The sequence below is a fragment of the Neopelma chrysocephalum genome, unplaced genomic scaffold, assembly GCF_003984885.1.
Source record: "Neopelma chrysocephalum unplaced genomic scaffold, ASM398488v2 Primary Assembly neopelma1_80, whole genome shotgun sequence".
Lineage (NCBI taxonomy): Eukaryota > Metazoa > Chordata > Aves > Passeriformes > Pipridae > Neopelma > Neopelma chrysocephalum.
The window spans coordinates 1,304,553-1,317,713 of record NW_020897741.1 but is presented as its reverse complement, the minus strand read 5'-3'; the positions used below and the strand labels follow the sequence as shown (position 1 = coordinate 1,317,713).

At 44.1% G+C, this 13,161-nt stretch overlaps 1 protein-coding gene across 1 annotated transcript; it reads right to left on the bottom strand.

Annotated features, from left to right (window-relative positions):
- Positions 1-1,121: 1,121 nt before the first annotated feature.
- Positions 1,122-10,341, bottom strand: LOC113970805 (WD repeat and coiled-coil-containing protein). Its single transcript, XM_027690101.1, has 5 exons — positions 10,180-10,341; positions 9,717-9,835; positions 6,038-7,907; positions 3,318-3,435; positions 1,122-1,735 (listed from the first exon to the last, which is right to left on the bottom strand). Exons 3-5 carry the CDS (start codon positions 7,886-7,888, stop codon positions 1,470-1,472), a joined length of 2,235 nt encoding a protein of 744 aa, XP_027545902.1. The 5' UTR covers positions 7,889-7,907; positions 9,717-9,835; positions 10,180-10,341; the 3' UTR covers positions 1,122-1,469.
- Positions 10,342-13,161: the final 2,820 nt, after the last annotated feature.

Genomic DNA, 13,161 nt, shown 5'->3' with positions numbered 1-13,161 from the left:
TGTCAATCTAGACATAATACAAATAGGCAATAATTCCAAAATAATCAGATAATTTTTATACACTGTTTTGCTGCGTAACAAAATTATAGAAGCATTTGAAGCATGAGCAATTCAAGGCCAACATGTCACGCAGAGCCAAGAGTGCTCAGCCCTAACCCTTTTCTCCTAAGTGGGTCAGTGGGATGTTGAAACCAGGAACAGGCATGAAAAAGGACTGTCGGGTGGCTGTGAAGAAACATGGACCAACCCCAGCATCCAGCCTGCTTTGAATGCACACCCAGTGCTCAGGCTCTGGATTCAGTGACTTTCTGGTAGCTGGAATCACAGACCACCTCCTGATGAAACAGTGACCATTACTGAGAACAGATGATTGTTATGTAAAGGATGAAGCCCACAGCTGCCAAATGATTTCACCTGTTTCCCTCCTCCCCTATTCATCAAAAGCTGTAACTTCAAGCTGTACCACCCAACGCTGAGTGCTCTCTGCAGCTTTTGTTAGTGTTGTAACTTTAATATCGTATTTTTGTGGGCAGATGATTTTTTTTGACAGTGGCTAAATTTCCAAAAAGGCAATGAAAAAAAAAAGAGATTATCTTAGTCCTGAGATAGCAGCTCCAATTCTTTAATCTAGTCACTTGATGCCCTCTCACATACTAAGTGCCACTGTGAAAGCCTGATAAACTGCTTAATGTTATCATGCTGTGATTTTATGGGGAGCAATCTTGGATTAGTCTTTTCTTCAGTGCTGCAATCCACGTTACATAAACTTGTGCTTACATAAACTTTTTCTAATTTCACCTTTGCATTTTCTCTCTCTTCTCTCACTATAAAAGCCCATGGAACATGTTCTCACCGCAAAAGACAAGACACATGACAGCCACTTCCCCAAATCCACACAGAGACAGAAGCACAGAGAGGTGGTAAGGGCAGGCACAGGAGGGGAAAAGGCTCTTGCTTCTGCACACTAAGGATAATCCATATGAACCTACTTTGTCCCAAACTCCATGAACCTAAACTGGTGCTTACACCAGTGCAAACCCACTTCTGCAGGCACTGTTCCTAAGTAACATCAGTGTAATATTTCAGGCTTTGGCAGAAGGGAGGAAATGGGGGACAATGCAGCATTTTCAAGGATTTCTTTATTATCCAAGTTTACTATTGTCTAAAAACACCAATGTATTAAAGACCAAGATGGAAAGTTGAGCTCAGAAATTTGTAAGAACGCGCATTTTCAGCCGCTGGTACAAAGAGCTGGTCTGTACTGCAAGAGGCATTGTTAAAAAACACTGCTCAGTATAAAAAAAAAAAAGTTAACGTTTCCAAGGATCAAATAAATAATTTACAATGTAACAAAAAAATTACAGAAATCCAACAGAGATTTGAGACTGCTGTTGAGAACCTGCAGTCCTACACAGTAAACATAAAAGCCCCCCATCATCAGACAGGCATCGCAAAATCACTGCCAAAAACTACACTTTATTGCCCGGCTGTTCCGAGGGGCTGCCGCTGTCCAAGGTCTTGGAGGAGCAGTCCCTGAGGACTTCCGAAGTGATATCCAGGCTTTCAGAAGAAGTAGATCTGCACCCTTGTGTGGAGCTGATGATGTCCAAAGTTTTGGAAGAACGGGCACTGTAGCCTTTTGCACTGGCATCTCTTATCACGATCTCCTGCATGGATGTAAATATTAACGGGACAAAGCCCTCGCTGTCCGCTGTGAGAACGATCCAAGAGGAACCTGTGAGCACACGTAAACATCTGTTGATGATTTTTTGTGTAATTAGGTAAGTTTAAGGTATAAAACCTATTTCTTGTAGAATTAAATGCTGCTGTATATTTACAGCTTTTCTAGCAAAAACAATAAAAAAAGTAAGTATGGGAAGACACAGTCTGTATAATCTCCAAAATAAAGGACACTTTGCAACTACGACAAATTTTGACACTAGGAGATGAGAAAATAAAAAATGCATGCTTCAAATGAGGAGGAGGAATGAAATTCTGAACAGAATTCATAAGCATCCACACTTGTTTTTAATTAGGTATTGATAAACTACTTCACAGTGCTAACGTGGTGCAGATACTGTAAAAAGCAGAGATTTAGTAAATTAAATTAAAAATTAATGTAATAAAGACAATGCAGAAACCTCTTTTATTAATGTGATTTCGATATACTTAATTCCAATAAATACAAGGAAGAATACTGTGCAAATCCCGTGTCTCTGGTCCCCTCGCTATTTGACTTCATCACTAGCTTTTTTTTTACAATTTGAAATAATTTACTGAATCTGAAACACTGACTTCTACCAATACATATAAACCAGAAAATGTTCATACTTGTATCAATTAATCTGATGAAGCAAGAAAACAGAGCTAATGGGGGGGAAGGGTGAGGGAATTCAGAGAAACATTCCAAGCTGTTTGTAAATTTAAATTACATAACTTCATGTCACAAGTAAGGTCACAAGAAGATTGTAGCTTAAAAGCCCACAACACTTTAATCTTTTGGCTTAATATCTCATTTGGACCAAACTTGAAAATACCATTCCTACTTTGCCCATTTATATTTCAAATAAACATATTCCAGCAACTAATTAAAGAGAAACAAAATTTGCACAATGGTAAGAACAACAACCTTAGGCTTTGGGATGGTTGCCCAATGGTCTGTAAGGAGGCAGACAGCAGACATAGTGGGGACAAAAGCTGGAATATAGTACTGGGAACACCTGGAGTAGTGGGAGATCATATCCCAAAAGTGTGTTTTCTACTTTTGCCATGAGTAAGACACTCTGAATTGACATGTACACAGACACATGGGATGGGCATGGCATGAACTGGTAACAGCAGAGAGGACGACAGCAGTAAGACAGGCAGTTTTCCTCACTGCAAAATCTGATGTGAAATGCACTGCTAGAGTGTACAGAACTACTAGCTTATAAAAACTAAAAGATTTCTTAAAGGAGACCAGATGCTGGAGCTACAGACTAAAATATAAAAAACTGTATTCCCAAAACCAGTAGACAACCCTCATATCCTTGTTACTTAGGTTTCTCTCTTCAGAATAGCTGAAAACATAAATAAAACAGTACTGACAGTAACTTCCCTGTGTAACCAGTTACTTGGTAAGGGGGTATCAATACATAAAAGTTTGTGCTTTTTTTTTTTTATAATGTAAAGCTTCTTCTCAGTAAAAAGCCCAGAGGAGAAATTTTAAGTTCTAAAACAAATGAGAAAACTTGGACACTTCTAGGGATGGGGCATCCACAGCTTCTCTGGGCAAGATGTGTTTAAAGTGTTTGTATTCCTGGATAATCACAACATACCATGCTGCATTTCCACAAGAGAGAGGTTGAATATCTGCTGGACGATGTTTAGGCAGAGTTTACCACCACAGAGAAGAACGGCCCGACTTTCATCTGAATCACTTCTGGAAAGCTGCTTCTGTAAATGCAAGAAAGAGTCCTTAGATGCTGTGACGTATATTTAAGCATAGATGTCAAAATGGCACTGATCAAAGCAGGATTAGATGTGCCTTCAGCGACATAATTTACAGAAACTCAAACACTACATTCATCCAGACCCATTTGCAAGATTTATCCCTTAAAGTCTCAGCTCTCAAACAGCAGCTCTGTGAGTGACAGCAGCAAGGACCTGTGCTCGTTCAGCACGTGTCAGAACACCAGGAGAGGAAATCATGCACTGCTGCTGAGGAAACCATGAGCTTCATCCGCAGCACAATCCTCACACTTATCCTTCCATCTGTGAGGGATATTTCCCCAGGGAGCTTGTAAAGCTTCAGGTTTTCCATCCTCCTCTGTCCCTGATCCACAACTTAAGAAGATGAGAGAACTCCTGCTCATGAATGTTGGGGTAAATGACAGACTCACAAGTCAGAAGAGCTTGTTTGTCTCACCTCCGACCATTGCTGCCCCAAGGTTTAAATACAAAAAGCATGTCCAAGGAATATGCCCAGTGGGGCAAAGTATTTTTTAAATCTGCTAAAGCTCAGTTTTTACCAATACTACAAACAGTGTCCTTGTGTAGGATAACATTCACAAAACCACATCACTTTGCAGAAAAGCCTTGATAGCATCTCTGGGTAATGACAAAAACATAATCAAGTAAATTCTGACTCCTTTTCCATGCTGTGGATAGATCCATGCACCCCCAAGGAGAGTGTATGGCAGAGGGGAGGGTGGAGATCACAGAATCACATAATGTCCTGAGCTGGAAGGGACCCACAAGAATCATTGAGTCCAACTCCTGGCCCTGCACAGGACCATCCCAAGTGTCACACCATGTGCCTGAGAGCATTGTCCAAACTCTTCTTGAACTCTGTCAGGCTTGGTGCTGTAACCACTTACCTGGGGAGCCTGTTCCGGTGCTCAACCACCCTCTACGTAAAGAACCTTTCCCTAATATCCAACCTCAACCTCCCCCCTCATACCTTCAATGCTCTTGCACTGAAGATTCTCACATGCTCTTTGCCTTCTGCACTGCTAAACCCTGCCCTGTCAAAAACCGGCTTATTTGGGACATTTTGGGTTTCCTCAATGTTTTGTAAAATACAGCTAATCACCTGGACAGCAGAGAAACCATGAGGGCTGAACACATGAGGTGAGGATCCCTGTTTGCCTGTTAATGATTTCTGAATCAAAAATGCTCTGGCTGAAGTTAAAACCCAGCATTTTCTGCCAGACTTTCCAATGTCACTTGTAATTCAAAAGTCAAATGCTTTTCTTGCCACAAATCATCAGTGAGCAAAGTATGTAAGTGAAATTGAGGCACTACTTTAATTTGTGAATCTACAAGCGAGTGCAGCTAATCCAGCTCTTGGAATCACAGAATGGTTTGGGTTGGAAGGGACCTTAAAGATCATCCAGTTCCAAGCCCCTGTCAGAGGGAGGGGAACCTTCCACTAGACCAAGTTGCTTAGAGCCCCATCCAGCCTGGTCTTGAACACCAGGACAAGGTGATACTTAGAACTCAGTTTCAAACCACATGTAAAAAGAGAACAGAGTACCAAAATTTAAAAAAGATTTGTGCTACCTCAAATTAAAGCAGGTTTCTAAAAAACACCTCAGACTTGCAGAGGGAAATGTTCACTTTTCAGAGCAACGCTCCAAACATAAATAATGTTTGAGGTAGAAAAACAAGTTATTATAGTTATTAAATGTTTACAATGGAAAAAAGTGAAGAGAGCGAGGGAATATGATCTAGGACCTAAGAGTTCAATGCTACAAAAGCTGATATTAATTTTTTGCAATAATAAAGCTGAAAAACAAGAGCTTATTGAAAGGAAAATGGCAATTTAAATGACTTTGAATATTGACTAAGGTTTATTAATCTGAATTCTAGAGGAGACCTAGTAGATTTGTCCCAGGTTTTGATAACCAGGTAACTTACCATTTCTAGCATGAGATTTGCAAGAGCAAATCTTTCAGCCAAGGAAAGTGGTTTTCACATGAAATTTCATTTTAAATCCATTTTTAAGCTATGTTAATGGAATTATCTATTGTGTCCCTAAGGGTCTCTTTTCTCCTCAGATGCTAATTAGCAACCTTTCTGTTTCAGAGCCAAAGCAATTTGCTTTTGTTTCAGTCTCCATTATTTTAGTTGTCCTCATAGGAGAGTGGGAGATGGATACCAATTCCCATGTGTGGAAATCTTCACTTGTTTAAATTTCTGAACATAAAGCTTTAGAAGTTGCCTAGGAAAAATATTCCCTTCCTAGAACTCCATATAGGGCTTTAATTCCACAACTGAGCTGCCACACGTGGGTCCTGTGGAGTCTCAGCAGCCTCTGTGCAGAGGGAGCAGGTAGGAGCTGAGGGGCTCAGCCCAGCACAAGGGAGCTGCACATTCCCAGATATTCCATTGTTTTAAAAACACTGGAAGCCTGCTGAGTAATGGGACTTGTAACAGTAGTCCCATCTGCAGGAACAGAATGGAAATCTAATCCTATTGACCATTACTTGAGCAATATGAAGAACATACAGCCATAAACAGATTTCATCACTATGGCTTCCAATATTAAAATTACCTGGCAGGTGATGTTAATAAAAGAGGGTTCCTGAGAAGATGGATACACTGGAAGACTTCTCTTCCCAGATTTTAGCAGCTCAGTTAATTCGCAGAGGTGCTGCTGCACTTCTATGAAGTTACCAGACAGTTTTTCTACATTTTTCAAGAAGTAACTTGCCTCCTTTTCAGTGAACAGGTTATTCTTGTAAGAATTGGGTATTTTGGAAGCTGCCTCTGCCCGCCTTTTTGGAGACGTTGGCTTGTTTGATGCAGCAGACAGTGCCACGGTCCGATTGACTGGTTCAGCATCCAAAATCTCAACAGCTGGTGGTAAGTTCGGGGGAATCTTTTTGTCTTTGAAGTCGCTCATGTTCAACATAAGGTTTTGTTCATAAGCAGGACTCTTGATTTCTTCAATGAGTTTCCTTCGGCTCGTAGGGGACTGCAGGGCAGAGCGATCTGGTATCAGGAGCCCACAGCTTAGGGGGTGAACATCTCTAGAGGGATCACGAGGAATGTTGGAAAGGTTCAAACTGGAACTGCCATTAACTGATGGAAATGCTGAAGGACCCATTTCAAATATCAGTTTCTTAATCATCAAGCGGATCATGTATTTGTCTGACCTTGAAGAGGGAAGAAACGCAGGGTCACTGAATTTTTGGCTTCCAACCATTATCAGTAAGAGTTTATTGGTCAAGAAGCACAAACCCTTTGGTTTCTCACTTTTCTCTAGTTGAATTTGTTGAATATTGGGTAAATTGGATGAAGTCAGTGAATAGACTAAAATAACATTACAAGTATTGGAGGCAACTGATACAGTTTGAGTTTTGGGGTCAAAAGCCATTATGTCAGGAACCAGAATGCCCGGGATGCTCGCTTTTTTGGTAGAGGTAACCTTTCTTTCAAAAGTCACCAGGATGAGGTGTGAAGAATCTTGGCCACTTCCTGTCAGGTAGTCCTTGGGCCTCAGGTGAAGGAGAGGGCTGGAATCAGCACCCTGCTTGCTAGAAAGTATGTGAGTGAGATCCACAGGAGATGTCACTACAGACAAGGACTTCTCAGAGTCCAGCGACTTCTTCCCCCCATCCATGGAATAATCCTCCTCCCCGCACAAGCTGGACTGAGAGGGGAAGGACTCGGTTTCAACACTTGATGGAACTTCAAATGCAACACCAGCATTTAAGCCACAGATCTTGTCTAGAGGGAGCTCAGTGGCAACTGCAACTTGGAAGTTCTGCGTCGCCTCCACGGCACAGATGTAGCCTCCCACGTCAAAGATTGGGCAGAAAGAACAAGCACTCAGTGTTTTCTGAGCATCATCCCAAATGTAGGAGTGAAGGGCACTGCCCACCCCCACGACCAGGCGGTTGCCTTCCTTGGTCCAACAGGCACAGTGGATGAGGCCGCTGCCTTTGATCTCCGCGCTAATTCTGGAGTTGTTGAGGTGGACAGAGGGCAAGATGGAGGCGTCCCGGGTGGTCAGCACGGCCAAGACCTCCTTGCTGGGGTGCCACACACAGCCCTGGGGCAGCACGGGGTACGGCTCGCTGATGTCGCAGATCTGAGACACCAGGAGGTTGCTCCTGTCGGCGCCGTTGAAGCAGAGCTGCCAAATGGTGATGTGCTTCTTGTGCTGCACCGTGAGCAGGGCCGGGGCCTCGGGGGGACATGGGCCCCAGTACAGCCCGTGGACGTGCTCAAACTGACCAAAAACGCTCGAGTCACCAAATTTGGGCTCTCCATTGTGAAGGTGTAATGCAGTCAAGATCACCTGCTTCCCATCTGTCCAGGCAAGCCCATGCACAGGGTGGATTGCTTGGCATAAGGCATTGAGGCCAGTTCGCAGAAGCTTTGCCTTTCCCAGTTCCATGATTTTTAAAGTGAGGCATCTAGAAAAATTAGAACGAGAAATAAAAATAAACTATTGTAGAGGATAGAGGACAATATCTGTATGATTACTCAGCTTCTGACCCTGCCAACGCTGGACTTGTCCTTCCAGTGAAGTCAATGTACATATAATGTTCATCTATGCTTAGTTACCAAACCCTAAAATTTTTAGTTCATGATGTTTCCACAGTGAAATGCAATTTTAAGAGAAAGAAACTTTGCTGTTTGCATAGGTTTACCATCAGATTACTGCTGCATTTTCATCGCAACACCAGTCCTTTCATTCTAATCAGCGAGTTGCTGTTCTCAGAATATTTTCTGATTTACTTCAGTATTAACAATTCTCAAAACATCACCTCTCGCTCTCAACTTCATGGACCATTTGTGATCAGATGAAGTAATCCCTTACGAGTATAACCAAGCATTAATGTATTATTAGTGTATTATCTACAAATCTGATCCTGTCTTAAGCGTGTGAGAACGAGGCATTTGCATGTTTATTCCAAAAAGCTCTCTAAAAACGCAAATGCAGTTTTGAAGAAAGTTGGGATCAAAGCAGATTTTTCTGAGGAAATGAATGTGAAAAGAATTTAAAAGAAGCCATACATAAGGCACCAAGACTTTGGAAAAGTTTGGGATTTTACATGTATTTCTATGAGCTGTGAGCTCATAGAGCACAGCTGAGCACACTCCGAACACAAAAGCCAATTCAAAGGAATCGATGGTTTCCTCACTTAAGATCCTCCATAGGATTTGGCACAGCTGCAAAGCCATGGCACAGAATGAGTTGCAGCTCTAGTGGGAAACATGAAAAGCAAGAAGTGTTTGAGAAAGTCAAACTTTCAAACTGGGAGGGTTTATCCCAACGTGCAGGGCTTGGTACCACTTGGTATTTTAATTAACTACTCGTGGATGATCCTACACTTGGAGGAAGAGGATTGCAAGAGTGGATTTCAAAGACTAAAACTGCATAGAAAGTTACGTTATGTTGATCAAGATAGCTTCTTCTCAGAATAATAACAAGTGCAAAATAATATACTTATCAAAACAAAAAAACCCCATCAACTTGGATACCTCATCAGGAATAATCCCCTAAGCAGATGTATAGCAAAAAAGGATCTGGTGGATCACAAATTTAGTATTTCAGTAATGTGAGAAATTTGCCAAATAAAACAGCATCATTCTGGAATGTTTTTAAGAGGGATGCCAGACACTAGGCAGATAATTACCCCACTTCTACACCGCTAACAGCATCTCCACTGGAGTATTGCACATATTTCTGAGTCCAAGGATGATGGAAATGCCTAACAGAGCTCAGGGACCACACAGACACAGGAAGTGAGTAAAGATTGTGAGTGGAAACTTGAGAACACCCACCAGCTTGCTGACAGGAGAACATGGATCCATTGCACTCCAGGTATACTCTGGAGAGTGCAAAATAATAATCAGCTTAGTTTCAACAAAGATTTAGGTCAGCTATTAAGGAATAATTGTGACTATAAGCAATAGCTAAGCATCGAAGCAGGTTACCTTGGGGAGTGGAGGGAAGGCAATCCATGAATTTCATAATCTGTAAGAGCCAATTAAGGAAACGCCTGTCAGGGATAAGTTTAAGTACACTGGATCCCGCCTCATGGTGGGAAAGCACTACTGGATATATTTCCAACTCAACTTCTCTACCATCCACCTGGCCTCTCCTCTACACTCCAGCATAACCAACCCCAATCCCGTCAAGCAGCCGCCACGTGCAGGAAAATTAACGCTGGGTGTTGGCTGAGCTCAGAACGCACACGCTGCTGGGCAACACTTACTGATGGCAGGGAGACACGAGATAAGGCGCCTCACAGGACACGCCAAGATGCTAAAGCCTCCTGAGCCATCTGGAGAGGTCCCTGTGACAAAAGGGATGTTTCCCACTATCCTGGCAGACCTGGAAGAGCAAAAAGAGCAGGAGATCCACTGGCCATTGCCTTCCAGTGCCCCGTGCCCAAACCCCCAACGCCTCCTGCAGCGCCCGGCCCGGGCCCAGCTCCCCGGGCAGGTGCCACACCACAAGCCGGGAGCTCGGCGAAACACGGAGCCCGTACCAGCCCCTCAGGGCAGAGGAGCCGCTGCAAGGACCCCGCAGCCCGGGGCGGCCGCGGCTCCGGGAGCGCCCAAACCCTCCCGCCCGCGTCGCCGCTCCCCGCGCGGGCCCGCCCGCACCGGTATTCCCCGCCTCCCCGGCGGCCCGCCCGCCCCTCTCCGCCCCGCCGCGGCCGCAGCCTCGCTCACCTGCCCTGCCCGCGGCCCGGCCCGGCTCCGCTGAGGCGGCACCGGAGCCGTGCAGCCCCGGCGGCGCTGGGCTGTGGCGGGCACCGCCTTCCCGCACGGCCCGGGCCCGCCTACCCTCCCGCACGGCCCCTCAAAGCGTAGCACCGCCCAGCCGCTAGGGGCGCCCGCGCCGCTCGCCTGGACGCTCCTCAGCGGCCGCGCTCTGTGACCCATGGGCGGTGCCTGCACGGGGTGGGCGCCCCGCACCGCTCCGCCCTCACCGGGTACCCTCAGCTGCCCCTGAGTGGCGGTGAGGACGTGATGGGTGCTCACAGAATGTAAGAAGACACTCATCAGCATCATCGAGTCCAGCTCCTGCCCCTGCGCAGGACCGTCCCAAGAGTCACACCATGTGCCTGAGAGCATTGTCCAAACTCTTCTTGAACTCTGTCAGGCTTGGTGCTGTGACCAGTGCCCTGGGGAGTCTGTTCCAGTGCCCAACCGCCCTCTGGGGGAAGAACTTTTTTTCTAATATCTAGCCCAAACGTCCTCCGGCTCCCCTTCATGCCATTGCCTCGGGTCCTGTCAGTGGTCACCAGAGAGAGGACATCGGTACCTGCCCCTCTGCTTCCCCTCACGAGCAGCTTGTTACTGCGATGATGTCTCCTCTCAGACTCCTCCGGGCTGAAAAGACCAAGTGCCCTCAGACGCTCCTCATGAGGCTTCCCCTCCAGACGCTTCACCATCTCCATGAGCCTCCTTTGGACGCTCTCTAGTCACTTAATGTTCTTTTTATATTGTGGTGCCCAAAACTGCACACAATATTCAATGTGAGGCTGCCCCTGTGCAGAGCAGAGCGGGACCATCCCCTCCCTCTCCTGGCTGGCCATACTTTGCCTGAGGCACCCTAGGACACGGTTGGCATCAGGCAAAGCATCACCAGCGGATTGAGGGAGGTGGTTGTCTCACTGTCATCACCTCCATCGCTCCCGAGGGTCACCCACTGTGTGACACCTCCAAGCCACCACCCCCAGCCTGCCTGCACACGTGTGGCTCTCGGAGAGGCCTCAGAAGGGATCAGGGACCACACTGAAGAGAAGAAAGCATATAAATATAATGCAAAACTACTCCAATACAGCTTACCTGGTCCCAATCTATTGCATCAAGCATAACTCTTTAAAAGTCTCCAAGGCCTTTTAAAAGTTAATTATACTCCAACACTGTGCCGCTTTGCCACTCCTCAGCCCTGCAGAGCAGTGTGGTCATCATATAGTTTTTGAAACCCACACTTTTTATAGGATATTGAAATATTGGAAAAGGTGCCTTATAAAACTACCAGAGGTGTTGAAAAAAAATGCTTAAAATAGTTGCAAGGTCAAATATGTAAGTAGCTCAAACTTAGCAAAAGAAGAACACTAGGTGGTGACTTGGCCATATCACATGAGTGCTTTTACAGAGGGGGAAAAAAAAGCATGAAAAAGCTCTTAAAGGTAGTGAAGGAAGGTTTAACAAGAGCAATGGATGGATTCAAATACGTAAGACACAGATGTGAGTCCTACTGACCACTGGAACAAACTACCAACAGAGCAACTTCACGCTGAAACTTGGTGACTTTCAGGCATTTAAATGCAGATTTTGCCTCAGTCACAGAAAAATTTCTGAGCTCAATAAATAGATTTTTGATATCTATGTATCTGTGGGATACGAGGTAAAATTTCATGTACTGCCTCTAACCAAAAAAGCTCAACAAAATTTGACTGTTTCATACCTGAAAGGGCACCTGCAAGATGCTGAAAGACAGGTTGGTGTGTTTGAGAAGGTTTTAAGGAGCAAGAATTTACTTGTTCTTATACTGCTTATAGTGGCAAAGTTTTATGGAAAAGAAATCCCTGCTATTCAAATTGAAAGAAGTTAATTTCCAGGTTGCTTTGGAAGCTTGTTCAGAAAAAAAAAATGGTCATGGGATAGAGGCAGGGATGGCTGGAGGTGGAGAATAGGATTTGCTTAAACCGTTGTATTTTTGAGGCATTCTGCCAGCTTCAGGCACTTGATGCTGTGAGTTGCAGTAAATAAATAAATAAATCAAGATTTGAGATAATGAATAGATTTCCAAGGTTATGTTTTTTAGTTTAGAAAGATAAGCAGTGGACCCAAATACCAGCTTCTCTGTGGTTTATAATCAGTTTACTGATTAAAATTTTAATCTCAACACAGTCATGTTGAACAGTAATGATTTTACATTTTTCTGTTTTCATATAAACTTAAATTGACCATCCATATTAATAGACAGAAATAAACATTTCAAATTTGTTTTAGAAAGCAGAGACCACAGCTAAATGCCTCAAAGACATTTTTCACACTAAATGTTTATTGTTTCCTATGCCTATAATTATACAATTAAGTATTTTTAAATACTTATTTTCATCATGTAAATTCTCTTTTATGTATAAATGCTGAGTTCTACAAATGAAATGAAAATATCACAAAAATCCATAATTAATTGAAAATCTGTAAAATAATATTTTCATTGAAATGAAACTGACTCAGAATCACAAAATCATAGAATCAATTAGGTTGGAAAAGACCTCTGAGATCATTGAGTCCAACCTGTGACCAAACATCACCTTCTCAACTACACCATGGCACCAAGAACCATGTCCAGTCTTTCCTTAAACACCTCCAGGGGTGGTGACTCCACCACCTCACTGGGCGGCCCATCTCTATCTCTAATCATCTTTTCTGTGTAGAAATTTCCTCCTAATGTTCGACTTAAACCTCCCCTGGATTAAGACTATTTCCTCTCATCCTGTCACTTGTTGCCTGGGAGAAGAGCCTGACCCCCACCTGGCTACAACCTTCATTCAGGGAGCAGTAGAGAGCGATAAGGTCCCCCCTGAGCCTCCTCTTCTCCAGGCTGAACACCTACACCTTCCGCAGCTGCTCCTCATCAGACTTTTGCTCCAGACCCTTCCCCAACTCTGTTGCCCTTCTCTGGACTTGCTC

Excerpts from the sequence above, each read along its gene's own strand:
- LOC113970805 (XM_027690101.1), bottom strand. The coding sequence starts at position 7,888 with ATGGAACTGGGAAAGGCAAAGCTTCTGCGAACTGGCCTCAATGCCTTA. Across the intron at positions 3,436-6,037 it reads TTATTAACATCACCTGCCAG|AAGCAGCTTTCCAGAAGTGA; the intron begins GTAATTTTAATA and ends TTGCATTTACAG. Across the intron at positions 1,736-3,317 it reads TCTTGTGGAAATGCAGCATG|GTTCCTCTTGGATCGTTCTC; the intron begins GTATGTTGTGAT and ends GTGTGCTCACAG.